The sequence below is a fragment of the Cavia porcellus genome, unplaced genomic scaffold (assembly GCF_034190915.1).
Source record: "Cavia porcellus strain 051 isolate PalLab524CR breed Dunkin Hartley unplaced genomic scaffold, mCavPor4.1 scaffold_5, whole genome shotgun sequence".
Taxonomy (NCBI): Eukaryota; Metazoa; Chordata; class Mammalia; order Rodentia; family Caviidae; genus Cavia; species Cavia porcellus.
Genome location: NW_026947488.1, coordinates 33,121,997 through 33,149,173, shown reverse-complemented (window position 1 = coordinate 33,149,173; position 27,177 = coordinate 33,121,997). Strand labels below are relative to the sequence as shown.

The 27,177-nt window shown below is 50.0% G+C and overlaps 1 protein-coding gene and 1 long non-coding RNA gene across 4 annotated transcripts in view; one reads left to right on the top strand and one right to left on the bottom strand.

The window, feature by feature from the left end:
- Nucleotides 1–23,875, bottom strand: part of LOC111753427 (uncharacterized) — a 33,061-nt gene extending 9,186 nt beyond the window's left edge. The window contains exons 1-2 of one of the 2 annotated variants that reach the window (XR_002788216.2): nucleotides 21,048–23,875; nucleotides 20,182–20,283 (exon numbers count right to left, since the gene is read on the bottom strand). This is a non-coding gene — a long non-coding RNA (uncharacterized LOC111753427). Of the gene's footprint in view, nucleotides 1–20,181 lie in introns of both variants that reach the window. The other variant, XR_010047455.1, reaches the window with a different exon arrangement.
- A 177-nt stretch (nucleotides 23,876–24,052) lies between these two features.
- Nucleotides 24,053–26,574, top strand: Nxt1 (nuclear transport factor 2 like export factor 1). 2 transcript variants are annotated; one of them, XM_005006574.3, is made up of 3 exons: nucleotides 24,053–24,246; nucleotides 24,828–24,905; nucleotides 25,860–26,574. In XM_005006574.3, exon 3 carries the CDS (start codon nucleotides 25,906–25,908, stop codon nucleotides 26,326–26,328), a length of 423 nt encoding a protein of 140 aa, XP_005006631.1. In that variant the 5' UTR covers nucleotides 24,053–24,246; nucleotides 24,828–24,905; nucleotides 25,860–25,905; the 3' UTR covers nucleotides 26,329–26,574. The 2 variants fall into 2 exon arrangements, with proteins under 2 accessions (XP_005006631.1, XP_063104681.1); XM_063248611.1 differs by having other exon boundaries at nucleotides 24,064–24,246; nucleotides 24,778–24,905.
- The last annotated feature ends 603 nt before the right edge of the window (nucleotides 26,575–27,177 follow it).

The following is a 27,177-nucleotide window of genomic DNA, read 5'->3' as shown; positions in this document are numbered from 1 at the left end:
CCACGCTGGAGCCTGCATGGCTTTGGCTTCTCAAATAAACACAGCCATGGATTGGGGCTGCCTGGGTGTCACTGAGCTGATGATAAGCAGGCGATTCCCAGACCCCAGCGCTCTGACCCACAGCAGCCCACCTTTCCGCTACCGGCGCTGACGAGGCCAGGGAGGTTGAATGTTTGCTTCATTTCTCCCAGGAGCCAGAGGTGAGGATGGGGAGAGAAATCAGGGAGTTCCTTCTGCAGCATCAGGCCCTCAAAACAAATCTTTTCGAGAAAACAGGAGCCTCAGCTGCCTTTAGTTTTTAGAAGTAGAGAAAATGTGACAGGCGCAGGAAACACCGGAGCCTGCGCCTGGCTTCACAGGCAGATGGTGAACAGAGAGTCTTAAAGGCAGCCCTGTTCACTCCAGCAGCCCTCCCGGGAGGCCACTGCTGAATAAAGATGCAGGCGCAATGCAACAGGAGGGACAGTGATGCCCACGGCATGGGGCAGCCGAAAAGAGAAGACCAGTGCCAGAGCGAAGGACAAAGAATGGGGTGACAGGATTTGGGGTGCTCCCGCCTGGCATGCACACACTTAGGTGCAGGGCTCACCCTGAAGGCGCCCAGGTAAGGATACCAGTGCCAACCCCCCAGGGCAGAGGATCCTCACAGTCTTTGGAGAATCTTGGGAGGCTCTGTTTTCTTTTGTTCTTCCTTTCCATTTCCCAAAGGCCAAGGGAAGACCAGGGAAGATGTCCTTCCTCACCTGTCACCACCACCCATATCCTTCAGGACGAATCCCTGTGGGCCAGGCCAGTGTGGATAAGGAAAGTGACCAAACATGGTCTCCCTTCAGGTGCCCCAGAGGAGCAGCCCTTGCCAGTCATGGCTACAGCTTACCCCAACACTGGTTCTCCTGGCCTCCTGCTCCTGCACCAGGCATGCCGTGCAATGCAAGACTGTGAGACTCTGGCCCACTCCCCCTCCCTTCTCCTCTCCAGCTAAGTGGTCCACACCATGCCCTCTCCATCCTCTCTGCATCGAGTCCTACACAACCCCCAGTGGCTCGAAAGCAAGGATCTGCCTGACATGGATTGAAACCTCTGGAACTGAGCTCCACGGATAACTGTTGCTGTGCATGGGTGCTGCCAGGCACTTGTCATGGTGACAGACTGCTAACACAGGCCTCTCCACAGAGTCCACAGTGTCCATTTCAGCTGTCTCATGCCACCTACTGAGCCAGCTCCATGGATGGTAGTCTGATAATGAAGATTTATGGATACCCACACTGGAGACACCTCTGCACACTTTTGTGGCTGCTCAGCCAAGACAGCCTTGGACAGAGGGTCAGAGGGAGGCCAGGCTCAGGGTGTGAGGGCAGAGCTGCCATGAGGGCTGTGAAGGTCCTCAGGCTGTACCTTCCTACACCCTCCATGCTTAGCTGGTCAGAGGGATGCCCGGGCCAGGCCAGAAGGTAGGGGTGGAGGGGAAAGGGCCACCAGGAGGAGGAACATACTGCGCCAAGACCATAACTGCTACCAGGCTGCCAGGCAGACCACAAAGGAGGCTGATTGCACAACAGGCTGAATTCTACTGGAGGTTTGAAGAGAAGCTGCTACTCCTCCTGAGACCACTTACACCCCAGGGGACACTGGGAGGAGCTCTGGCCATCCGCCTCAGGGGCCTGTCCAGGTGCTACCTTCATACCCCTCTTGGAATGCCCATGGGGCCTCTCCCTTGTCCTTCACCTGCAGGGTGACCCCATGATCAGGCACTCTGTGGTCAGTTGGTGAACACAGCTGCAAGACACACACTCACTCTCCTGGTTCCACTTTGGGCCACAGGTCAGATATCCATTCCTATGCAAAGAGAACGAGGTTGTCCCAGGCCCTCCGACCCTGGCCACTCCGCAAGCCTGTTGTTCTCTGTGGACAGAAGCCCTCCTGGCTTCCTGTGCAGGCTTGCCATCACCAGCTTGTCTGCTTCACTCCAGCCCCAGAGCAAACCGCAGAGAGCCCTGGTCTCCACACAAGGTCACCCACTCAGATGCCTCATGGGCTGAAGAAGCTCGGCATCTCAGCCTCTCTGGAGAGCCACCTCATGGCTCAGGATGGTAGCACCCTCCCTAAACAGGGATCACATCTTTCAGTCACAGCTCACTGGCATCCCCTTCTACTGGGCACACAGCAAGCAGCCACAGGCTCAGCACAGACTGGTTAGCAGCACCCTCCCCTTACACCATGGACCACTCCAGGCCCCTGGGAACCATGTTGCTTGAAAGCAGCAGAATCTGAATCCATTCACATAGGTGGAAAGGGCACTGTATGCAGAGCTCCAGGAGCTCTGGGAAGAGTCAGGGAGCTTGGGCCCACACTCCCTTGCTGCTCTGGGTGCACAGCATCCTAGAGTGTCAAAGAAGCCTGGGGCACCCAGCCCAGCCAGTTAGAGGAGCCCTGCTCTGGGTGTTAGGAGGGGACGCTTCTCTTGGTCCAGGACCTTGGAGTGGTGCCACCCAGCCCTGGTTATAACATAGTGCCAGACACCACTAGCCTCATAAAGTGGGAGGTGCCGACTTCCTGGGATCTGCTGGCTACCAACCTGGCCTAGTGTTCAGCAGCAGAGACCTCACCTCCTTGATCTGCCCCAGTTTCTAGGACAATGATTTGGGTAGCAGAGTGGCCCTGGCCAGTCACTGCATGCTGAGCACCTGCTTGGCCCTGACTGCATCCCCAGAACAACCTGAGATTCCTCAGCCCTTGGCAGCCCCTGTCGTGTCCCCTGGTCCTGCCCAGTTCTCTGAGTTCAAAACCCTCTGGGCACAGATTTTATCAGTCTTCCAAAATAGTCTGCAAAATGCAGACAAACTTTCTGCCAAGCCATAACATACATCATCTGGAGTCCAACAACCTATGCAGTCCTTCCTGGCAGAAGCCTCCCAAGCCTGGTTACTGGTTTTTTAGTCTTCTGAGCTCTGACCAGAATCTCCCATACAGAACAGCCTAAGCTGTTCCAAGGCTACTCTTCCAGGCAACATCTTCAAACCTCTCCAAACTCTTCCCATGACCTATTTCCAAAGGCTCCTAAGCCACATGGTCTGGTACAGTCACAGCAACAACCCCACTCCTGGTACCAAATTCTGTCTTGATTACTTTTCTCCATTTCTGAGACAAAATACCTGACATCCAAAGTTTGGGAAGGAAAGGTTTATTTAGCTCACTGTGGATGTTTCAGTCCATAATCAGCTGGCTCCAAGGCAGAATGGCACATGGCAGAGGGCAACAGTTCATGGTGACAGAAAATAGCACACGCAACAAGAGCAAAAGGGGAGCACAGAGAAAATACTTCTGTCCCTTATATTGTATGTAGACCCTACACACTTGGGTGTAGCACACACCCATAATCCCAGCATTGGACCCTGAATCATTCACAAAGTAGAAGCCCACCTCCATGACTACATGATGCTTTGGAGGGACATCCAGACTCAAACCATAATAGCTGGTGTCTCAGCACCCAACACCTGCATCCCTGCAGGGTAAGGCATCTCATCTCCCACAAGATGTCCATAGCATCCCAGCCCGAGGAGAGGCACTGTCCACAGGCATCACTGTCATCCTCCAGGGGCTGAGTTGACCCAAGAGTGGCTGAGGCTCGACCTGAGGGTGGTCGAGAGGATGACAGCTTCTTCAGGGAAGCCGGAATGCGCTGGGTTCTGCCCAGAGGGCCGTGAGAGCTCCCTACCCACCCTCCACTGGGGCAGAGCCTGAACCTGGTGCCAGTACTGCCCAGCCTGGCTCTTCCGACATCCCCTCCAACACAGAGCAGGGGCTGGGCCAAGTGGGGAGCTCTGGGGTGAGGCCTATGCCTTGGGGTGCCATGGAGAGCTGGGTTTTGCCACCTACTCAAACAGCAGCCACAGCTCAGAGGGTCTGTGAATTGTCTGGGACAAGCAGTACCTGCAGACTCACCAGCCAGCCACAGGCCCACACAAGGAAGAGATGTGGGCAGCCCAGGCTAATCACATGGGCTCTCAGGCCCAGTGTACTGGTTTGTATGGGTTTCTTTGTTTTTCCCTAAGCAAATTTTCCCAGAAAATCCTACAGGAGACTGTGGTGAGCCTGGGGACAGGAAGGAGCAAGTATGACTGGGGTTGCTGCTCTGGGCCTGATGGACCAGAAGACAGAGGTAGGCTCCTCCTGCCTGCCTCACCAACCCCTAGAGCCACCTCTGGCAGCACTGTCCCCTGTCCCTATCAGGGCCTCTGGCTCACTTTCCTGTCTGACACCTTCATGCAAAGCCTTGCCACAGAACCCAGGGAGCCCCATCACCTTCCACTGGAAATGCTGCAGACCCCAGATTCAGCCTCTGATTCTCCATGGAAATCCAGACTTCTAATCTCGTCCCTGTGTAAGCATGAGATTTTGTTGACATCTGCACAAACCTTTGCATGGCAGAAAATTACTAATTTCTGAAGAATCATTCTCAAAACACCAGCACCCAGGAAAAAGAATCCTTTACTCACCAAGCAACATCTGCACAGACCCCCAACCAACCTCTCACCCGTGTCTCCTCGGAGCCGGCAGGTGAGTGATGTGAAGGTAAGGGCTCGTTTTGGGTGCTGAAGGCCCAGTGCAGCCTGCGGGCTCAGATCTGCCTATGTGGGCACCATGCTAGCCCAAGAGCAGCAGGGCCTCCGCACCTGGCCTCCCTCTGCCCAAGGAGCTGGAGCTTCGCTCCCTCCCAGCCCCATCTGCAAACAAAGTGATGGCAGTGACAAAGGACTACAAGAGCTTTGGTCCCATGACCCCTAGCAAATCCTCCAGGCACTCACTGAAAGTACTGACTACTAGCTGGGTGTGGTGGCGTATAGTACTCAGGAGGCTGAGGCAGGAGGGCCACAGTGAGTTATATAATCAGTTCAAGGCCAGTCTGAATTACAGATCAAGACCTTGTCTCTAAGAGGAGGAGCTGGGCAGATCTGGGGTGCCCTCACTGGCCTCTCTGCGTGTCTGGAGGACTCTGGATTTCTGCGCCCAGACTGCTGGAGTTCCCTCAGGCTTCCAGGTGCAGGGAAGGAGAGAGGTGGGTTTAAGGCTTCCACATCAGCCTCCCCATTCCCGGCTTCATTTGGAGACCTGCTGAGCTCCCGATAGGTGGGCTGGCCCACACTACCAGCCTAGCCCAGCCTGTTTAGCTGCCGCGCCTGGCCACAGGTCTGCAGAGGAGGAGCTGGGCAGATCTGGGGTGCCCTCACTGGCCTCTCTGCGTGTCTGGAGGACTCTGGATTTCTGCGCCCAGACTGCTGGAGTTCCCTCAGGCTTCCAGGTGCAGGGAAGGAGAGAGGTGGGTTTAAGGCTTCCACATCAGCCTCCCCATTCCCGGCTTCATTTGGAGACCTGCTGAGCTCCCGATAGGTGGGCTGGCCCACACTACCAGCCTAGCCCAGCCTGTTTAGCTGCCGCGCCTGGCCACAGGTCTGCAGAGGAGGAGCTGGGCAGATCTGGGGTGCCCTCACTGGCCTCTCTGCGTGTCTGGAGGGCTCTGGATTTCTGCGCCCAGACTGCTGGAGTTCCCTCAGGCTTCCAGGTACAGTGAAGGAGAGAGGTGGGTTTAAGGCTTCCACATCAGCCTCCCCATTCCCGGCTTCATTTGGAGACCTGCTGAGCTCCCAATAGGTGGGCTGGCCCACACTACCAGCCTAGCCCAGCCTGTTTAGCTGCCACGCCTGGCCACAGGTCTGCAGAGGAGGAGCTGGGCAGATCTGGGGTGCCCTCACTGGCCTCTCTGCGTGTCTGGAGGACTGTGGATATCTCTGCAACCAGGGAGGGTCCACAGGTTCCTGAAGCACTGCGGCCTGTGGTGAGTACCCTAACCCGGCTGCGATTGAAGAACTGTGGAGCTTCCAAGGGGCAGGTGGGCGCACAGTGTCCCTGAGGCCCAGCTTGTCTGGAACTGCGGAGTTCTGAGCAGGCAGAGGAGAGACACTGGTTCTGTAGGCCTAATGGCTTGGAGTAGCGCGGCGCCAGAGTCCTAGTAGCTCCAAACATAGAAGGGGATTTTCAACAGATCCTGAGGAAGCTTTCAAGTAACACTTGAAACACAGAAATATAGGAAAATGACAAAACGAAAGACCAAATTACAACCTCAAACCTCCAGCCCATCTCAAGAAACCCTAGGAGCGATGTATATAGAAGAAAATATATCCCATCCACCTCATATATTGGACACAATAGCCACTGAAATTGACAAGCAACTCCAGGAAGCTTTAAAGAAATTCAAACTCGAAATAATCTCCCAGATAAAAGAAGAAATGATAAAAGAAATGAAAGAGATTCTAAATATATCTAAAGAAAACACAGATAAAAAATTGGAGGAACTAAACAAAAAGATAGAATCCCTAGACGAGCAATATAAGAAACAAACAGAATACATAATGCAGATGCACAGAGATATACAGGAAATAAAAAACTCCACTGAAAGTTGTAAAAACCGCCTTAATGAAAGTGAAGATAGAATTTCAGACCTTGAAGACAGGATTGCAGCTAGTGAACAGGAAAGGAAAGATCTTTTGAAAATAACAAGGAACCAGGAAACAACAATTCAACAACTGCAAGACGATGCAAAGAAGAATAACATAAGAATGATAGGGATTAATGAAAGAGAGGGAGACAACATGAAGGATGTCAGGAGGATATTTAGAGAAGTAATAGCTGAAAATTTCCCAAGCATGAGATCAGAAACTGACATCAGGATCAGTGAAGCATATAGAACTCCAAACAGTCATAACCAAAATAAAACTACACCCAGACATATAATAGTCACCATCCCAGAAATCCAACACAAGAATAGATTATTAAAAGCTGTCAGAGAGAAAAGACAAATCACTTATAAAGGAAAACCTGTCAGAATCACAGCAGACTTCTCAGCACAAACGATAAAGTCAAGAAGAGCATGGAGTGAAGTATTCCAGATCCTAAAGCAAAATGATTTCCAACCTAGACTGATATATCCTGCAAAACTATCATTCAAAATAGATGGTGCAATACGATACTTCCATGACAAAGAACAGCTGAAGAACTTCATGAACACCAAACCAACCCTGCAAAAAATATTGAAAGACAGTTTAGATACACAAAGGAAAAAACCACTAAGCAAAGCAAATAATTAAACAGAACCGAAAGATAAAGATGCAACAGCAGAGAGATAACATTCCTACAATTAACCAGCATTTAACAGTAATAACCATTAATGTAAATGGTCTCAATGCACCAATCAAAAGAAACAGACTAGCAGAATGGATCAAGAAACAAAATCCAACCATATGCTGTTTACAGGAAACCCATCTAACCCAGAAAGATACTCACAGACTGAAAGTCAAAGGATGGAAAACAATTCTCCATGCAGCAGGAATCCAAAAAAAGGCAGGAGTAGCCATTCTGTTTGCAGACAACGTGAACTTTAAACCAACAATGACCATAAAGGACAAAGAAGGTCACTACATACTCGTAAGGGGAAAACTCCAAGAGGAAGAGATAACTATCTTAAATATATACGCACCAAACTCCAGAGCACCCAGTTATATAAAACAATTATTAACAGAAATGAAAACTCAAATTATCAGTAACACAATTGTAACAGGAGACCTTAATACACCACTGACACCAAGGGACAGATCAACCAGACAGAAAATGAGCAAAGAAATAACAGAACTGAATCACACCTGTGAACAAATGCGTCTGATAGACATATACAGAATGTTCCACCCAACAACATCAGAATACACATTCTTCTCAGCAGTACATGGATCATTTTCTAAAATAGACCATATATTAGCTCACAGAACATATTTAAGCAAATGCAAAAGAGTTGAAATCATCCCTTGCATATTATCGGATCATAGCGCTCTGAAATTAGAAATTAATGACAAAGGATACTGCAAAAATTCCGAAAACACATGGAAACTAAATAACACACTCTTGAGTAATCAGTGGGTCACAGAAGAAATTAAAGAAGAAATTAAACAATACCTAAAAGAAAATGAAAATGCAGATACAACTTACCGGAATCTGTGGGATGCAATGAAAGCCGTTCTGAGAGGAAAATTTATTGCACTGAGTTCCCACATCAGGAAAACAGAACGAATACAAGTAAATAACTTGATGCTACACCTCAAACAGCTAGAAAAAGAAGAGCAAGTCAAGCCCAAAGCCAAAAGAAGAGAGGAAATTATAAGAATCAGAGCAGAAATCAATGCAATAGAGACTAAGAAAACAATCCAAAGAATCAACGAATCAAAGAGTTGGTTCTTTGAAAGAATAAATAAAATCGATAAGCCCCTAGCCAACCTTATTAAAAAAAGGAAAGAAAAAGCTCAAATTCATGCAATAAGAAATGAAAAAGGAGAAATCATTACAGACCCAATAGAAATACAGAGGATCATCAACACCTATTTCGAAAACCTCTACTCTCAAAAGTTTGATAACACAGAAGAAATAGACAGATTCTTAGAAGCATATGAAGTACCAAAGCTAGATCAAGAGGATATAAAACTGTTGAATAACCCAATCTCTGCTAATGAAATTGAGAATGTAATTGGGTCCTTGCCCACCAAGAAGAGCCCAGGCCCAGATGGATTCACTGCAGAATTCTACAAGAAATATAAAGAAGACCTAATGCCGACACTCCTCAAACTATTCAATGAAATTGAAAGGGAAGCAATCCTTCCTAAGTCATTCCTGGAAGCAAATATTACTCTAGTACCAAAACCTGAGAAAGACCCAACTATAAAAGAGAACTATAGACCGATCTCCCTAATGAACACAGATGCAAAAATCCTCAATAAAATATTGGCAAATAGGATCCAGCAAATCATCAAGAAGATTATACACCATGACCAGGTGGGATTCATCCCAGGAATGCAAGGATGGTTCAACATACGCAAATCAATAAATGTAATCCACCATATCAATAAAGCCAAAAATAAGAATCACATGATCATCTCTATAGATGCAGAAAAAGCCTTCGATAAGGTCCAACACTTATTCATGATAAGAACTTTACAGAAAATTGGAATAAATGGTCTTTACCTCAATATAATAAAGGCCATTTATGACAAACCAACAGCCAGCATCATACTAAATGGCCAAAAATTGAAAGCCTTTACTTTAAAATCGGGTACAAGACAAGGATGTCCTTTATCACCACTCCTATTTAATATAGTACTGGAAGTACTAGCCAGAGCAATTAGGCAAGAAAGAGAAATAAAAGGGGTAAAGATAGGAAAAGAAGAAGTTAAATTATCATTGTTTGCAGATGACATGATACTCTACATAGAAGACCCCCTAAACTCCATTGAAATACTCTTAGATACAATAAATAAATTCAGTAATGTGGCTGGATACAAAATCAATACTCAGAAATCAATAGCATTCCTATACACGAACAACAAAATTACAGAGAGGGAAATAAGAGAAACTGGACTATTCACATTAGCAAGCAAAAAAATGAAATATTTAGGAATTACTCTTACAAAAGAAGTGAAAGACTTATACAGTGAAAATTATAATACACTGAAAAAGGAAATTGAAGATGATCTCAGAAAATGGAAAGACATCCCTTGCTCATGGATAGGAAGAACAAACATTGTGAAAATGGCCATTCTCCCAAAACTGTTATACAGATTCAATGCAATCCCAATAGAAATACCATCAACATACCTTATAGATCTAGAGAAATCACTCCTAAATTTCATCTGGAACCAGAAGAGACCTAGAATCGCAAAGGCAATTCTAAGCAGCAAAGACAAAGCAGGAGGCATCACAATCCCTGACTTGAAGTTATACTACAAAGCAACAGTCGTAAAATCAACATGGTATTGGAATCAAAACAGAGCTGAAGATCAGTGGAATAGATTAGAAGATACAACCACAACTACGAACACACTCAACCACCTTATTTTTGATAAAGAAGCCAAGCAGGTTCACTGGAAGAACGACAGTCTCTTTAATAAATGGTGCTGGAAAAACTGGCTCTCCATTTGCCGAAAACTAAAGCTAGACCCATGTCTATCACCATGTACTAAATTAAAATCTAAATGGGTCAAAGATCTGAATATTAAAACAGAAACACTAAATCTATTGGAAGACAAAATAGGTAGAAACCTTGGAGACATAGGAGTAGGTAAAGAATTCATGAACAGGACTCAAACCGCACGGGAAATACTTCCCAGAATCAATAACTGGGACCACTTCTTATTAAAAAGTTTCTGCATGTCAAAAGAAATCTCCAGCATAGTGAAAAGAAAACCCACAAACTGGGAAAAGATTTTAGTGAACTCTCTCTCAGACAAGGGCCTCTTGTCTAAAACATATAAAGAATTAAAGAAACTCAGACCTCCGAAATTCAAAGATCCAATCCAAAAATGGGCATCTGAGATGAATATGCAATTCTCAGATGAAGAAATGCAAATGGCAAATAAATACATGAAAAAATGCTCATCATCATTGGTCATTAGAGAAATGCAAATTAAAACCACACTGAGATACCATCTCACTCCTGAAAGAATGGCCAGGATCAAGAAAACCGACAACAAATGCTGGAGAGGCTGTGGGGAAAAAGGAACTCTCCTGCACTGCTGGTGGGAGTGTAGACTGGTACAGCCTTTGTGGAGATCTGTCTGGAGATTTCTCAAAAAGTTGGGACTGGAAATCCCATTTATTCCAGCTATTCCACTTCTAGGCATATTCCCAGAAGAACTGAAAGCATCATACCACAGTGATATATGTGCACCTATGTTTATAGCAGCACAATTTGTAATCGCCAGATCTTGGAAACAACCCAAGTGCCCATCAACTGAGGAATGGATAAAAAAGTTGTGGTATTTCTATACAATGGAGTATTATTCAGCTATAAAGAAGGATCACATTGAGATATTTATCAATAAATGGGCACAGCTTGAGACCATACTCATAAGTGAAATAAATCAATCTCGCATGTGTGAATACCGAATAGTTTCCCTAACGTAAGTAATGATTCAAATATATAAAAATATGTGGTAATCATGATTCCCCATTAGGTGGCCTTGAAGCCTTATAAAGTTTTCACTCATTAATTAGAAAGGCTTTATTCTGGGCTTCTTGATATGAAAATATTTGAAGCTAGAGTATATGAAGTTTTACCCAAATATTTCAAGGAAAAAGACACTATGGTAACTACTACTAAGTCAGGTTATAAGGTGGTGAAGTACTAGGTTATTGAAACAGTCATGCTGTGACCTCTATTGTTATATTGTTATGTCCTGTTTTATCTCAATCTCCCCCTTATTGTTTCAAAAAAAAATTATTTAGTCATTTCTTATGTTTGTCTTAATTAAAGAAAAAATTCAAAAAAATTAGGATATATAAATAGTAACTCTTTTCGATTTCCTATTAACTTGTTTTGAAGTCCTGTAGTACTCCCACGATCTTGTTTTGACTGATTAGACTCTGTTCCATTCTATATGATAGTATCAAGTTTGAAGACATAGGCAACTACTTTGAAGACAATAAGATTCACTAAGATACCCATTCTGGTTTGACTATTGTCTTCTTTGGAAGTCCTGTAATGTTTACAACGCCTAAGTTTTATTGGTCTTGTTCTCTACTGTTTTGTCCAACTTTATAATATCTAATAAGATAGACAATTCTTTTTAAGGAAACAAGGGACAACGTTGATAACCATTGTTGATAAACTTGTACTCTGTTCTACACCATGTGCTACGTCTATCCTTGGTATTGACTGACAGCTTTGTTTTGCCATATTTGACTGTATTCTTCCACCCCCCCAAAGAAAGTAATAAGCACTAAGGAGTAATAAAATCCAAGATGTGTAAATTTTGTTGTAAAAAAGAGAGGGAAAAAAAAAAAAGAAAAGGAGCTCTAACGGATATAACAGCAAGTGTGTTTGGGGGTGTTAAATAGCTGACTTTATCAATGTTTTTGGAACATTGAACACAGCTGTTTGCAGTCTCCCTGTTTGAATGTCCACCTTGTGTTCTTTGATACTGTGATTTGAGGAACTATTTTCAAGAAAATAGTGTGTAATCTACTAGCAGGTAATTTCTTACTGTTATGGTTTTTTGTTTTGTTTTGTTTTGTTTTGTTTTGTAGTTCTGTATTGCGTGTACCCTTACGCCGCTTTGGTTTGTTTTGTGTTTTTCTCTTTTTCCTCTTAAATAAAAAAAAAAAAAAAAAAAAAAAGACCTTGTCTCTAAATAAATAAGTTAATTATTCAATTAACTTTTTAAAAAGTATTCATTATACCACTGTGGTAAATAGTGGGTTTTTCTCCTGAATCCTAGGCTCCACTTCACATTTTTGCTATTTTTTTCAGATCCTTCTAACATGTACTCAAGTATGAAATCTATGATCCATGAAAAACAACCAAACATACAAATAAAGATGAATAAATAGTTCAGTCCCAGCCTTTGTTCGCCTTTGCCTCTCCAGTGCCAGCTGGCTCCCATCTCATCCTCACTCTACTAACTAAGCCTCTCTAGCCCATTCCACAGAGGCAAATACGATGACTAATGCAGCCCCCGGCCATTCTGTCCCCCTTCCTAGAACCAGTCTCACCACGTACTGCCCTCCTTGGCCATTAACAGGCCCACAACTTCCCGTATCTCCACTCACCCAGGGTGGCCTCCACCATGGGGTCGGGGCCCAGCATGCCTGCCAGAGCTCCGTGCGCGAAGCCATCCTTTTCGATGCTTTGTGGTCAGGTCACTCAAGGAAGCCATAAGCTGATGGGCTGCAGTCTTTGGAGACGATGGTGATGGCAAAACTCCAAGGCCGGTGCAGAGGCAGCAGGGTGCGCCCTGCCAGGGAGACCCAGAGCCCCGCTCAGCTGCCCATCAGGGTCTAGCAATGGCAGTGCTCCCTCCCAGCTGCAGGGGCTGCAAGCATCAGTTCTTGGGGTGTGGAAAAGATCCTGACCACTGCTCTATTCTGGACTGCAGCTGCAGTCCTCTCCCCTCAGCCTTTCCAACAGTGACCACCTCCACCAGTCGCCCAGGGTTTGCACTAAGGACCCCCAGAGCTGCAACTCACGGGCACCCCTGCCGGCTTCCTGAGCCTAGCTTTCACCCTGAAATGAGCTCTGTTTCTAGGATGCCACCATTCATTCTGCCTCCCCTAAGACCATGGTGAGCTCTAAACTTCAACAGACAGAGCCCAGGGAACAAACAGCTCAACCTTGACTGAGCCGAACAGCACAAGATAGAATAGCTCACGCTCTGGTATGGGGCTGCCTGCAGCCAGAGCTCCTCTAAGCTTGGCCATGGTGAGCCAGGCTCCTGGGCCTCCTGCATTGAGGATCTGGGAGAGGTCGATCAGGCTGGCTGCCCCTGTGGCTTACCCTTCCATGTGCAACCAGAGGTTCCTGCATTAGGCTTCTTGCCCGACCCTGCACCACTCCCCACACCTACCCTGCAGCCCCCTCACCTGTGCAGTCCCTTCGCTGAAGCCTCTCAGATTCTACCTGTGGCCTTATGAATTTGTATAACCAGAGTCCTGCATTCCTGGGCAGCTGCACTCAGAGCCCACCCATTGGCTTGGCTTCATCTCACGCTGTTCAGAGCCCACGTCCTCTTTCCTCCCAGGGGACAGAGCCTGTGCAGGGCAGAGCTGCACAGTGGTGAACCCATACAGCCAGATTGAGCAGAGAGTAACAGTGGTCCCGGTCCTGCCCAGCCCAGCTCTGCCCAGTTCCATGTTCCCAGGAGTCCCAGGCTCTGCTCAGATAGGCAGGTGTGTGTAAGGACGTGTGTGTGAATGTGAATACGTGTATGCATGCTGGGGGAGCACATGAGCCCGACACAGTTAAGACTCATGGTTCCTGCTCTCCTAAGGGCCCTGGCTTCACAGAGACAGCAGCTGTCTGCACCCGGTGGAAGGGAGGGGTACTCTTTCCAGTGATGTTTCTGCCTTCCCCTTGAGCACAGCAAGGCTGTTTTTAACATCATTCAAAGTCTTTGCTCACTCATGGTCAACTATGAGCAGAAAGGCTCCTTGGGGGTGTCAGATGGCCCGTTCCTAGTCACATCTCCCCCAGCCCAGATCTAACACATTTGTTTCTTTTCTCTCTTTGGTGGGTCCCTCCACACCCTAAATAACAGCTTGCAATTCACATGCTGGATGTCATCTCACACAGCTTTAAGGCCTCTGTCACAAGGACAGCTGGCTTATGAGACAGTCGGCCGCCTTCCGGAGCTGGGGCCAGCCAGCTGTCCTCCTGGGGCAGCCCTGTGACCTGCAGCAGATGGGACTCCTGCTGGCCCCAGCCCTCCCCAAGGCTGGGACAGGAAGAGATGGTGCTCAGAGTGCTGCTCAGAGTGAAATGCTGTCCCTTGGATGGAGGCCAGAGCCTCTGGGCCTCCCCATGCCCCATAGTCAGTGGGCACCTGCTCACCAGTGCTGACCACTGAGGATGAGAGCAACTCTAAGCCTGTCCTTCCACAGCTCCTCCCCGTGCCCCTCTGCTTCCTCCTCCATCATCACCTCCTAGCCATGCCTGGGACAGAGCTGCACACACCAGCCCCTCGTCCAGAAGGCCAACCACTCAGTGCTGTGAGGCAGCACACCAGAGATGCCAAACAGCACCAGGCAGGTGATCTCTGCTCTCTGGAGCAGCACAGGGACAAACCCAAAAGGCTTGCAACGCTCCCACCATGAGAATGAGCAGAAAGGCCCATTCCATGTGACCCTGTTATTTCCCTTATAGGAATTTCCCTGAAAGCTTTAAAGTCATCATGCCACAGAGATCCTGGCACACCTGAATATAAAGCAGCACAGTCTGTCACAACTAAATCTTGGGAACAGCTTGTATGCCCATTAACTGATGGATGGATAAAGAAGATGTATTTATACACGACAGAATACTAGTCTGCCACAAAGAAGGATACACTGGAGTCATTTGTAGGTAAATGGATGCACCTCAAGACCACAAATCTTTTTTTTTCCAAGTTAAGCGCAGCCAAGGACTCCTAAATCCAATCCCCATCAGGATGTGTGGACAAGTTCCTGATCCAAGGCCTCTCTCAGAGTTTATCTCATGAAGAAGGGGGTGGCCCAAGGATGAGTGATAGTGAGGACAGTTAACTTGAGCTTTCCAGCCAGGTAGGGAGAAGAGCATCTTTGCAAAATGCAGGGAGAATGACATACGGAAGGACTGATTTGCATAATTCAATTAAGGCAGCAACTGAATTGTTTTTGGAGGCTGTTGCTTCAGTTTCTGATATGTAAACTGGGAAGTCACAGCCTCTTTATCTCAAGGCTCATACTCAGTTGATCTTCCTGGAGCTGACTGCCTCTACCATTCCACTTCACTAATCTTTTACAGAGAGCACCATGCAAGGACACAGGACACTGTCTGATGGCCTTAGAGAGTACATTCCAGGACCCCAGCTAGCCTTACTAGCAATGCTTAGAGCCATGAAGAGAGAAGGGAATACCATAGCCAGCTCTGTAGATATCAGGGCAAGGAAATAAGTCTCCACATAATCAAAGTTGCAGCAATTATTCTGCATTCAAGGGGAATCACTCAAATTGTCCCCTGCATCTCTCCTTTCTTCAAGACGATAATCTTAAGTGAACCAAATCAGATATACAAGTTTAAATACTGCATTGTTTCTCTTTTGTGAGACACTCAAAGGGTAAATAAGAAGCAAAATGGAGGAAAGATATTGGGAAGTAGGAAAAATTTGTTCAAACGAGAAGGGGAACAAGAGATGGGGAGGGAAGGAAAGGATAAGAGTTCAAAACGGAAGAACTGAAGCGGGGGACGGAAACAGCTTTTGTAAATGGGGAGGGAGAGAAGGGCTGGAGGAAAGAAAGATGGGAGAAAGAATTACGATACATTATGTGCAGGTGCACACTCTCCATGATGAATGTGATCATTGTGTATGGCAATCATGTACTAATAAAAAATTTTAACACAAAGACATTTTTAAAAAGAAGAGAAATCCTTCGACTTAGGAGTCCTAATACCAGGTCCTGTTATGAGTGACTCTTTGCAAAGGCAAGAACGCCCTCTTGTGGCCAGTACTCTGAACAGCAAGTCGGGAAGAAGCAGCAGGTCAACCCAGAGGGCGTTCAAAGTTGAGGAACCATACTGCAGTCAGGCCTGCCACCAGGTGTAAAATAATTTGCTCTATTAAAGCCGGGAGACATCTGCACTGGGAGCTGCCCTCTGTGGTTCGGAGCACCGGTTCGCGGAATGGAGTCCTGGATCTGGTCAGGCAGGGTCTCTGCAGCCCGGGTCACCTGATCACACCTGTGGTGACCATGGTCCTGCCAAGGATTCTGCCTGCCCGGTCTCAGAACTGCTTTGCTCCAGCACAGGCACCTGGTGCACCCCTGCCAAGGGCAAAAGGGAGCTGGTTCTAGACACAGCATAGCCCAGGCCGGCCCAGCTCTGGGCTGTACCCAGAGTCCTCAGTGCCAGCCCCTCCCCATCTGTCTGCAACCCCACTCCTTCCAGGATCCCTCTCCCTTGACGGCTCTGGGATGCACAGTGCACAGCCTGAGTTCTCTCTCTAAGGGGGCTCTGGCCTGGGGCCGGTACATTGGCTATGAAGTCTATTTTGGCACAGTCATGCAGATCCTGCAACAGTGCCATGCAATCTGTTAGAGGAGTCCACGAAAAGCCCAGAACACAGTGCAGGCTTAGGACTACCCAGCCGGGAGCCGCATCTCTGCTCAGGCCTTGCTCATCTTCCCATGCAGCATGGGGAACTGACACACACAGCCCTGTAGCTCACCTGGCACAAGGTCCCATGTTCACTGTTGCACACCCAGATGGTTCAGTGACTGCAGAAAGACAACCAAGCCAGGCTCCAGGCCAGCAGGGAGCTGCAGGGGTGGAGACCCAGAGGTCCATGGGAAGGAGGGCCTGCCTGCCTTGACTCCTGCTTGGAGTCAGGAGGGACACACACACATACAGCACAAAGACAGATGCCTGGGAGCTGGCCTCCAAGGCTGCCAGGATGTGCAAGGGCCTGGAGCAGTGTCCACATGCAGAGCCTCTAGGCTGACTTCTCTTTCCTCTGTCTTGCAATTTATTCAGATGAGGCTCACCTCACACAGAATGAACTATTTTAGTGAATTCAGTGGCTGGGACAGTTTATATCCAGATGTTCCCCAAAGCCTCATGCACAGGAAGATGGGGCTTTTGGAAGATTGGTTGGGAGCTGCTGCTGACCTCTGCTGGAGCTGGGGTCTGATGGAAGAGGCCAACACTGTGGTGGGACGTGGAGGCACCTGTCTCTCCCTGTCCCTTCCTGGCCCCCAAGCAGTGAGCTGCTCTCTGCTAGCCCGATGCCCTGCCACCCTGCCCTGCAGCAACTGACCCTGGATTGAAACCACTCCTTCCTTGAGGGTGTCAAGGCACTGTGTCCCAGCAACCAGAAAGTGACCAGCACAGTGGCATGCAGTGTCTTGCAGCACCATCCCACCCCATCTAGCTCCAAAGGCCTCCATCCTGCCACTCTCCTGCTCTGCCCCACCCTCACCTGCAGGGCACAGGCCACGTATGCATGTGCTCCTGCACTGGGTGGCCTTTTTTTATCTACCTGGATTCATTCCCTGGCTGCCAAGGGTCATCCGCTCTGCAGCATGGGTCAGGACCTCTTCATTCATGGGGGCCTTCATTCTTTACAGCTTGACTGAATACCATAGCTGGGAGAGACACACTCACCTGCTGGCCTCCAGGACATCCAAACGCTCTGACTCTGGGCTCCAACTCTGCCCTCACTGAGCACACAGTGGGGCCACTGGTGACTCTCACAGCAGGGTGGTGGGCCATTTCCCACCAGGCTGCACCGCCTGCCTTCCCTGCCTCCAAGCCAACACTTGTCAGTGCCTCCATTTGGTGCTGGCCAGCACAGGCTCGTGACAGCTCGCTGGGCTTCCATTCCCTGTGCAGCTCCCTCACAGGTGCCCTACCTGGAGCTTGGCCCAGCACCACTCACTGAGTCCTGGGACCCCCAGCATCTCATCCTCCCTGCATTGTCTCAGCACCAACACAGCCCCTCGCCATCCAGACCTGTGTCTATTGGGGTGGCTGGATGTCTGATGCCAGAGCTGCCTCCAAGGATATGGTGTGACCTTGAAGCTGCCTCTGCAGGACATGAGGGCCATCCCATGGCCACTAGCCAGCCACTGGGGATTCCTCCTGCACCGACCCCATCAGTGCCATCCCAAATGCTACGGGAAAGCCTGTCCACTCCCTGGATGGGGATCCCACCAATGACGCCCTCCCCAGCACCCCTCTGCCTTCGAGAGTGGGGTGCAGGTACCCAGCTCCCCTCTTGCCCCTGCAGCCTGTATCCCAGGCTGCTCTCTGCTGAGTTCCATGACCTGACTGGGCTTCCAGGGCCTGCAGCAATAACTGCCTGAGGACCTGAGCCTCCCATCTCCATTCCCTGCTCACCTACACAGCCACACCTTGCTCCAGGTTGCCAGGTCTGCCCCAGCCAAATCCAAACTAAGATATTCACTGAGTGAACCTGGGAATCTGCTCAGGAGCAGGGAGGTGACACAGTCCCTGAGAGTGAGGTCATCAGGACAGGCAGGTGGGGGCCCATCAGACAAAGGAGGCTGCTGGCCACAAGATGATAGTGTGACATTTGACAGCAGAAACAAAAATGTACATGAAAAGGGCAAGAAGAGGGCTATGAGCACTGGACTGGTGGCGTGGAGGGATCAGGCTCCTGGCTACACTTCCTTTCCCAAGAAATGGGTCCTTCTGGGCCTGGGCACTTAACGCCCTGGCTCAGCTCATGCCCTCCATGCCTGAACCTGTGCTCCTGCAGAGCTGCAGCCTGGCTCTATGTTGTCCCCCAAGCCCACGCTCAGAAAGTTTGGTCCTGGCCCATGGCATGCTGGGAGGTATGAACCCTTTGGGAGCAGAGTCCTTGAGGGGACACTGAGGCCTTGCTCCTTCTCACTCCTTCTGCTTCCTGGCCACCGTGGGTCTCCCCAACCCAGGCCCAAAGGCAGCAGTGTTGAGCAGCTGCAGGCTAAAGCCAGAGCCAGAATAAACCTTTCCTCCTCCTAAGCTGATAACCCACGGCAGGAATGGGGCAGCAGCAGGACAGTGGTGAGAGCCACTCTATGGCAGCCCCCAGGAAGTGCCTGGTGCACAAGACCAGCAGCATGGTTCTCCTTGAAAGAACATCTCCCTCCATTTTGGTTGAACCTGACTTATTTCCATGTATTTGTGTGCACAGAGCTGGCTCGGACATTTCTTTATCCCCTCGATTGGTGCTAAGCAAAGCAAATGGGCCTAGCTGAGGTGCTGACATGCAGCCTTTAAAGCAGCACCCAGGCTGGTGATGACCACCTGATGCTTCCAGCCAGCATCTATGAGCCAGGCCGACACGCTGGCATTTGGGGGACAGGGAGACCACAGCAGAGTTGAAGCACAGACACAACACAGCAGAGAGTTCCTCAAGCTGTGTCACACAGATTACTCTCTCTGCATATTGCTGAGGGACTCTCTCCCATCCTACCTAGCCTAGCTCACAGTACTCAGTACCTCCCACCATTCTCACAGTCACTCATTCTGAGCCACTCCCCTCTTCACGAATAAAACCTGAGTCCAGACCTTGATCCTGGGTAGCCATTGTCTCAATTGCAGTTAGGATCCCCTGGGCTTCCCACAGCTGCAAATATATGTTCCTTTCTTTATTCTCACTGTGGGTTTCACTGGAAGTGGTAGATTGGAATTACTTATTGGAATTCCTATAATTTTCTCTATGATTACAAACGTGGACTCCTTTGAACCACAGTGAGGTCCAGAAGGGCTTCCTATACCTGGGGACCCTTTACTAGAAAGTTGTAAAACCCATTCACAGGGACATATGTAGGACAGGGCCACCGCAGGCATGGGGCTTCTCCTGTAGCCTAGGCAGCCACAGCAGGGGCAGTGGCTCGCAAAATGGAGCAAGCACCTGTGAAAGCTCTCAAGGCTACACTGGCTCAGCAGGCTGATTTCAGGCCATGACAGCAGAGGTCACCCAGCCAAGCCACTTCCAGGCAGCTCATTCACACAGCTGGGCACCAGGCACTGACACTTACAGCTTGGCACAGGCCTCCTGACAGCATGGCGGAGGCTGTCTCCCCTCAGGTCCAGCTGTAGCCACTACACAGTGTCATTTCCTCTACACTCACCTCTCATGCAGGCTGCCTGATCCACAGAGGACCCAACAAGGCCAGGTTCCAGAGGAGCACATCAGACTGGAGGTTTCTGTCATTAGGTTCGGTAAACATGATCTGGCAGAGTAAGAGAAACCACTGGGAATCGATGCAGCCACATCCATGTGTGCACATGTGTACATGTGAGCATGCACCTTTGTACTGTGGGGGTGTTTGTGTGAGCATGTGGGTGTGCGTGTATGCATGTGGATGCAGGTACCAGTTGCTGTGTGTGCAGGTGTGACAGTGTATGTTCCCTGGTAGGGTGTGTATGTGCACCAAGTGGTTTATGTGAACGTACATGTATGTACATGTGTCTCCGTGTGTGAATGTGTATGCATGTGCCCTCATATAGAGGCATGTGAGAGTGTTGTGTGCATGTGCTGAGTGACAGTACATAGGTATACACACATATAGATGTGTATGCACAGACATGAGCCCACTGTGTGGGCGTACGTGGGAGTGTATGCTTGAGTGTGACTGGTTGCATATCTTCATGTGTGTGCGTGTGTTTGATGGCATGGATGTTCCCTGTATGTCCTTGTGCGGGCATGCACATGTGCATGTGTGAATGGTGCATCCAAGAGCATGTGTGAGTGCATATATGCTGGGCTCTGGCCATAGCTCCAGCAGCCCACCTACTCCTGCCCCTGAAGCACCTGCTGCCAGGTTCTACTCCCATGCCCAGTGCACCTTGCCCATGACTGTTGCAGGCCCTGAGAGACCTGCAGTCGTCATCCCATAAATAGCTCCCAGCTTAAATCAGTGAGAGTTGTTTTCTGTTACTTGCAAATATTGATGAACACCCACATTGTGTTCCTACCCCCACAAAGGCTCTGCACCTGTGTCTGATGCTCCCACAAGTCTGCAAGGCTGGCAGCTGAGCTCGCAGAGACTATCTGAGACCTATCAGCAGCAATCCCTAACCCTCTGACAAAAGCATGGTCCAAGGCTGGACAAACACTGTAAACAATGCTGACATCAACACAGACCATGCAGAGCCCATTACCCAGGAAACGAGGCAGAGCTCCAATTTCACAACACAGTTAAGTCCCTGGGTGCTTCTTTTGCGGTCCCTGGAAGTCTTCCCAAGGTCAAGCCCCAACTGAGCTCAGAAGATTGTGGCCTGGGCTCAACTTGGTCACAGTCGCCCCCATGATTCTACTAAGGCAGAGACAGAGCAAAAAGTGGGCTAGGTACCAGAGGCATAATGGCTCGGCCAATCCACAGGCTCCAAGTCACACAGCTGCAAGCAAACTCATTTCAATCCTGCCCTGGAGAACCACACTGATGGGGGAGAGGCTCAGCGCTGTGTTTACATACTTAAAGATCCATAAACCATGCGTCTTCAGAGCTGCCAAGGACACAATCGAAGTGGCAGATGCGCCTTCCTCCCATGGCCTTGCTGCAAACCGCACCACTGGGCCACAGCTGCTTAAGCCAGGCTCATCTTCAGAAAGCACCCTGTGATTTGGTGACAAATCCTACCAATTTGTCCATTTATTCATCCCAAGTTTAAAAGCCAGTTGTTGGAGGGACTGCTGGCAAATGAAGATGCTGCTATGGATACAAAATGTCAAGCACCACTCTGCCTCTCCAACTTCTCCAGGGGCTCCTGGGCGCAGTACTTCCCTCCAGCTGCACCTCCATCCTTGTGTCAGCCGTAAGAAAGATACTATGATTGCCCTGTTATAGAGGAGGTGGAAGCCAGCCACCCTGCTAATGCTCCGGCCACACTAGCCATGCTGTAAGGAACTAAGCTTGCAACACTGGCTCTTGAGACTGCAGACTCTGGGATAAGGGCTGACTTGGTTTCCAAGAGTTACCAGGGCTGGCCCTCTTCTCACCTTCTTGGTCTGCCTCCTTACTGTGGAGGGCCCTCAGGATGGCTAGAGCTGCCACAAAACCATCCACACACCCCAGGTCCAGGGCAGAGAAGAAAGGCTCCTTTCCTGGAATGTCCTAGCAAACACCTGCTCTGGGCTCAGTGGTCCTAACTGGGTTTCACACCACCCCCAGCTGGGCTCACATGTCAACTTTCCAGTGGCATGTTGCTTAGAGCTGGGGTGCCTTGACCTCTGAAGTGAGAACTTTCCTCCAAACCCTCACTGAGGTGATCACACCCTGCAGCAGGCCCTGATGACTGCTGAAGCTGTATGTGAGGCTGTCCACCACACAGGGCTAAACTGGACTAGTAGAGAGGGATGCAGGGCCCTGTGAGGATCGGCTCAGTTCAGAGGTAAGCATACTTCTCTCAAGGATCCTTCTTGCTTCCTTTTGCTGTTTTAATTAGCACCCTAAGAAAGCAGTGGCCTAGCCCGGGGGTGGGGGGTGGTGACAACTTAGGTGGCACTTCAGCCTACATCACCCACAGCTCAGTAAACAAGAATGAACTCAGCAACTTGCCAAGTTGGACTCCTCCGTGTTCTCTGAAAAATCGAGGGCCCAGTGCAGAGGCAGATGTGTGTTTCTTTTAAGTCTCAACAGGAAATTCACCGAACAGTTCCCAAAATCAAGAGGCAATAGAAACCAGGGTTTTACACAAGAAAGAGGGTGGCTGTAGGGAGGGCTCCTCTCTGCTTGACCAGAAAGAGCAGTGATTAGATCTAGGCCTCTATGTTCAAGCAGCGTCTACCCAGTCTATGGGGGTGGCACATCTGGGACGCTGGAGACAGAGTCCTCAAAAGGCTCCAACCTCCCAGAGTAGAGGCCTGGGTTCTCAAAGCTCTGGGTGCTGGATAAAATTCTCCCAACCTGTACTTCTGGGATTGAAAGGCTTCTGTGACACAAGGCTAGTTTTTTAATTTGTCTCTCCACGTTTTCATCCATAAAATCAGAATAGCGATCCGTCCCGAGTTCTCAGGAATGCAGAGAAGATGGGGCAAACAAGCGAAAGGCAGCATCTCTGCACCTGCGGCTCGGCCCCGTTCTAAGTGTCCTCTCCTGGGGCAGCCTACGGAAGCTGTACAGTTCACTGTACAGTTCACTTCCAGCACTGTCCAGGGCGATTTTACAGTAAACCATTCTGGTGACTACAGCCGGCAGGACGCCCTTCCAGCCTCGAGCTCGGTGGTTTAATAACATAGGCTGTCATCCCCCTGCCAGAGGCGAGTGGGCTGAGCAACCCCTTTCCCTGGTTCCCAAAGCATCCTGCCAATGGGCGGCGACAGGAGCCCCAGGACGCCCGGATGGGGGAGATCCAGCTGCTCCGCTCCGACCTGGGCTTCCTTTCTAACAGATTTTTGTTTTAATTGCACTTCGCATTTGCCAAGACCCGGCACTGAATGGCTCTGCTCGGTGAAGCTGCTGGTGACTCTAATAAAATGCAGCTCCACTTCCAGGTGCTCCCGGGCACGGCTGACATCACAGGGACCGCGACCGCCGGGCGGCGCTGGTGGCCTTGGGACGGCAGCCCCAGTCTGTCTCCTCCGGAACTGCATGGTCCTCCGCCAGGCGCCATCGGAGGTCAATTCCACGTGGCTTGCGCCGAGAGAGAGAGCGGAGGGGACAAGGCCCGGAGCAGATTCCGAGACCCAGGAGAGCAGAGGGCACAAAGGAAGCCCCACAGGAGAGCGCGGCCCAAACCCCTGATCTGGAGTAGAACCACTCCCACTTCCGGGGGGTGGGCCCTGATCCGGAGTAGAGCCACTTCCACTTCCGGAGGTGGGGCCTGAGGCGCATACACCCAATCAAGAATCCGACCTAATCGACCTGGCCAATAAAAACTCTACTCTGGATTTGCCTCCGTCTTTTAGGAAGGCGCCTCTATAGAAGCCCCTGGCCTCCGGCGCGCTGTCCCATTGGCTAAACTAGCTGTCCATCACGAAGGGGAGAGACTAAGTGGGGCGGGTCGCACGCGGGAACCGGCGGATAGTGCACAGACGTTCTCCGGCCCCAACCGACGGCCCGGGCGAATCCTTTGGGGAGATAGTGGAGAGGCGGCGGCCCGTTCGCATCCCGTTGCGGCGAGCGAAAGAGGATCGCGGCGCCTGAAGGACGAGCTTCGGGAGGACCTCGCGGAGTCAGGCGGGCGCAGCGCAGGTAAGGGCTGCCGGGTCCGGCCGCCCACGCGCACGCCGGACCGAGGTGATTCCCGACCCAAGGAGGACGGCGCTCAGTGTGGCGACCGCGAAGCGGAGGGCAGAAGGACGCCGCGCCCGGCCCTTGCTTTGTTCCAGTCACGACTGCTTCTTAGGGAACCTGGGCTGCGTCCCCGGCCTGAGAGAGCGGGGAGGGGGCGGGACAGGGAGGGGAGCTTGCCTGGCGGGGAACGGGAGCGGTTGGCCCGTGCCCGGTATCCGGCCCCCGGTCTGCCCGGGGAGAGAGTGGCGGCACGGGCGCCGCGGAGCTAAAGGGCGCTGAAGCAAATGAAAGGACTGTGTAGTGCAGGCAGGATTTTCCCGGCCTTCCCTTTTTGGCAACACTGGGCATGCGCGTGCGTGTTTCTCTCGCCGGCTGCATCACAGCCCTGGGCCCCTTCTGGCGCCAGCTGTGCGGAGACCTAGCGGGTAATAGTTCAGAGTTGCAGAGCAGAGCCGGGTCTCAGGTTGGCTCTTGACTGCTTGTTTCTAGGGCCTGCGCCCTTCCAGTTTTTTGCTTTAAGTTCCACATTTTTATGCCAGGCGAGTGTCTGTAATCCCAGCACATGGGAGGCTGAAGCAGGAGGACTGCAGGAGTTCAAGGACAGCCTGGACTACATGGTGAGTTCCCCTCGCAAAACAAACAACAACAAAAAAATGGAAGGTCCAGCCTTCCATCCTGGGTTACATGGTGAGTTTAAAGCCAGCCTGAGCTACATAGCAAGACCCCCTCACAAAAACAGAAAAAAAGTATCGGCCTTCTCTAGTCCTCAGATAGCAAGCTGGGACATTGTAATACTAAGACCACACTCTGAAGTGAAAGATGTCTTTTACCTGTTTCATAAACTGATTTTTTTAAAAGGGTGGGGGTGGGCTTTGAAGTGAAAGCGTTATTCACAATTTCGGTTTCTAACTGTAAACGAGTCCACTTTGCCCTTTGTTTTACAAGGTCCCCCCGGGAATATTTTAATCGGAAAAAAAGAACAGTTTCGCCCATTACAGAAAACCCAGATGTCACTGTTTCTTGGCTCTTTGAGGATTTTTCTTGTAAAGAAATAGGGTGTCATAAGAGTGTGCCTGGCAAGCACAAGGCTATCGATCCGCAGTACCACAAAAAAAAAAAAAAAAAAAAAAAGAAAAGAAACAGTGTTTCTGCTGAATGGGCCACACAGTTGCTTCTGTCACGGGGGCAGCCCTGTTTGCCCAGTCCTTTTCTTAGTCTCTGCCCACTCCAGGGTTGTGTGGGTAAGCTTGGTCATTTTGCCCATAGTCCTGGCGAAGAAGTGTGCGCTGTCTCCACTTGGCTTTTGCTGAGCCAGTGGCCAAGTCTCCCTACAGCCCTGTCTGCTTCCTTTACCCTCTCTGGGAGCCCCAAGAGGCCAGGAAGGAGTGGCCTTTGGCGCTCAGGTGTGCTCTGTATAATGAAATGGGATTCTGAAGACTTGGCAAACACACAGGTGTCACCTCCCTGCAGTGCCAGCCATTTGCCACAGTGGGAATTGCTGTCCCTCTGGCAGGAGAAATGCTGGCGCTCACTTGAGTTCTCTCCATCTGGCCCCATCCCCAATCCCCCAGGTCAGAGACAACTTCCCAGCAGAGGCCTCCTTCTGCTCAGCCCCAGATGGCATCTGTGGATTTCAAGACCTATGTGGACCAGGCCTGCAGAGCAGCCGAGGAGTTTGTCAACGTCTACTACACCACCATGGATAAGCGGCGGCGCCTGCTGTCCCGCCTCTACATGGGCACAGCCACCTTGGTATGGAATGGAAACGCCGTTTCAGGACAGGAGTCCCTGAGTGAGTTCTTTGAAATGTTGCCCTCCAGCGAGTTCCAGATCAATGTGGTTGACTGCCAACCTGTCCACGATGAGGCCACACCTAGTCAGACCACAGTCCTGGTTGTTATCTGTGGGTCTGTGAAGTTTGAGGGCAACAAACAGCGGGACTTCAACCAGAATTTCATCCTCACCGCCCAGGCCTCCCCTACCAACACGGTATGGAGGATCGCAAGTGACTGTTTCCGTTTCCAGGACTGGGCCAACTAGTTGGGGAGAGGCTTGAACTGCAGTTCCAGGCCTGGGATGAGGCCACATGCTAAGTTTCTATTCCTGCCACAGAGCACACTGCTCCGAGGCCAAACTCTCCCTGCATTTGTTTGCATCCCAGGAGCCTCCTCCTAAATATGCACTTGTTGTCATAGCTGCCTTTTAAAAGTAGAAGGCTTTTCTATTTTTCTATTTGTTCAGTAGAGATCTGATTCTGGAAATTCAGAAAATAAAAAGTTAATACAAGTTGCTTCTTCTTTGCTTGTGCCCTATGTGTTCTGCCAAGCCTTGAGCAGATGGAGGTACCTGCAGGGGTATGTGGTCCTGGGGACACTCATGCGCACACACACATACCAGCACTTGCACACAGGTGACCTGCAGTGGGTATCACAGGCTCCTTCAAGCTAGAATCCTGTGTAACACCCCAGACTGGAGCCCCGGATTTTTGGGTAGCCTGGTCACACACCTGCCATGCGAAATTAACAGTTAAGAGTTACAAACGGAAGAAAACGCATTAAATCCTTCCCCGGATCTGCCTTATGAAGAAAATGCCTTAAGTCCTTCCCTGGATTTGCCTTATTATCCTAAATAAGTTTAAACACCTTGCTGGCTGCAGAGTGGCCATACACACCCCTCCTGTCCACAGTCCTACTCCAGCCCTGCAGTGTGAGACAGAAGGCAAGGTACACTGCGTGCCCAGAGCCTGCCACCTTGCTCACTCCCACTTCTGGTTCCTCTGCGTGGCACAGCAAGGGCTGTGGCTCGGGTCTGGGGAGACCAAGCTGGTGGAGCAGAAAGCGGGACAGAGGTGACAGACACTGAGGAAGGACAGCTAGACACCTGCCAGTA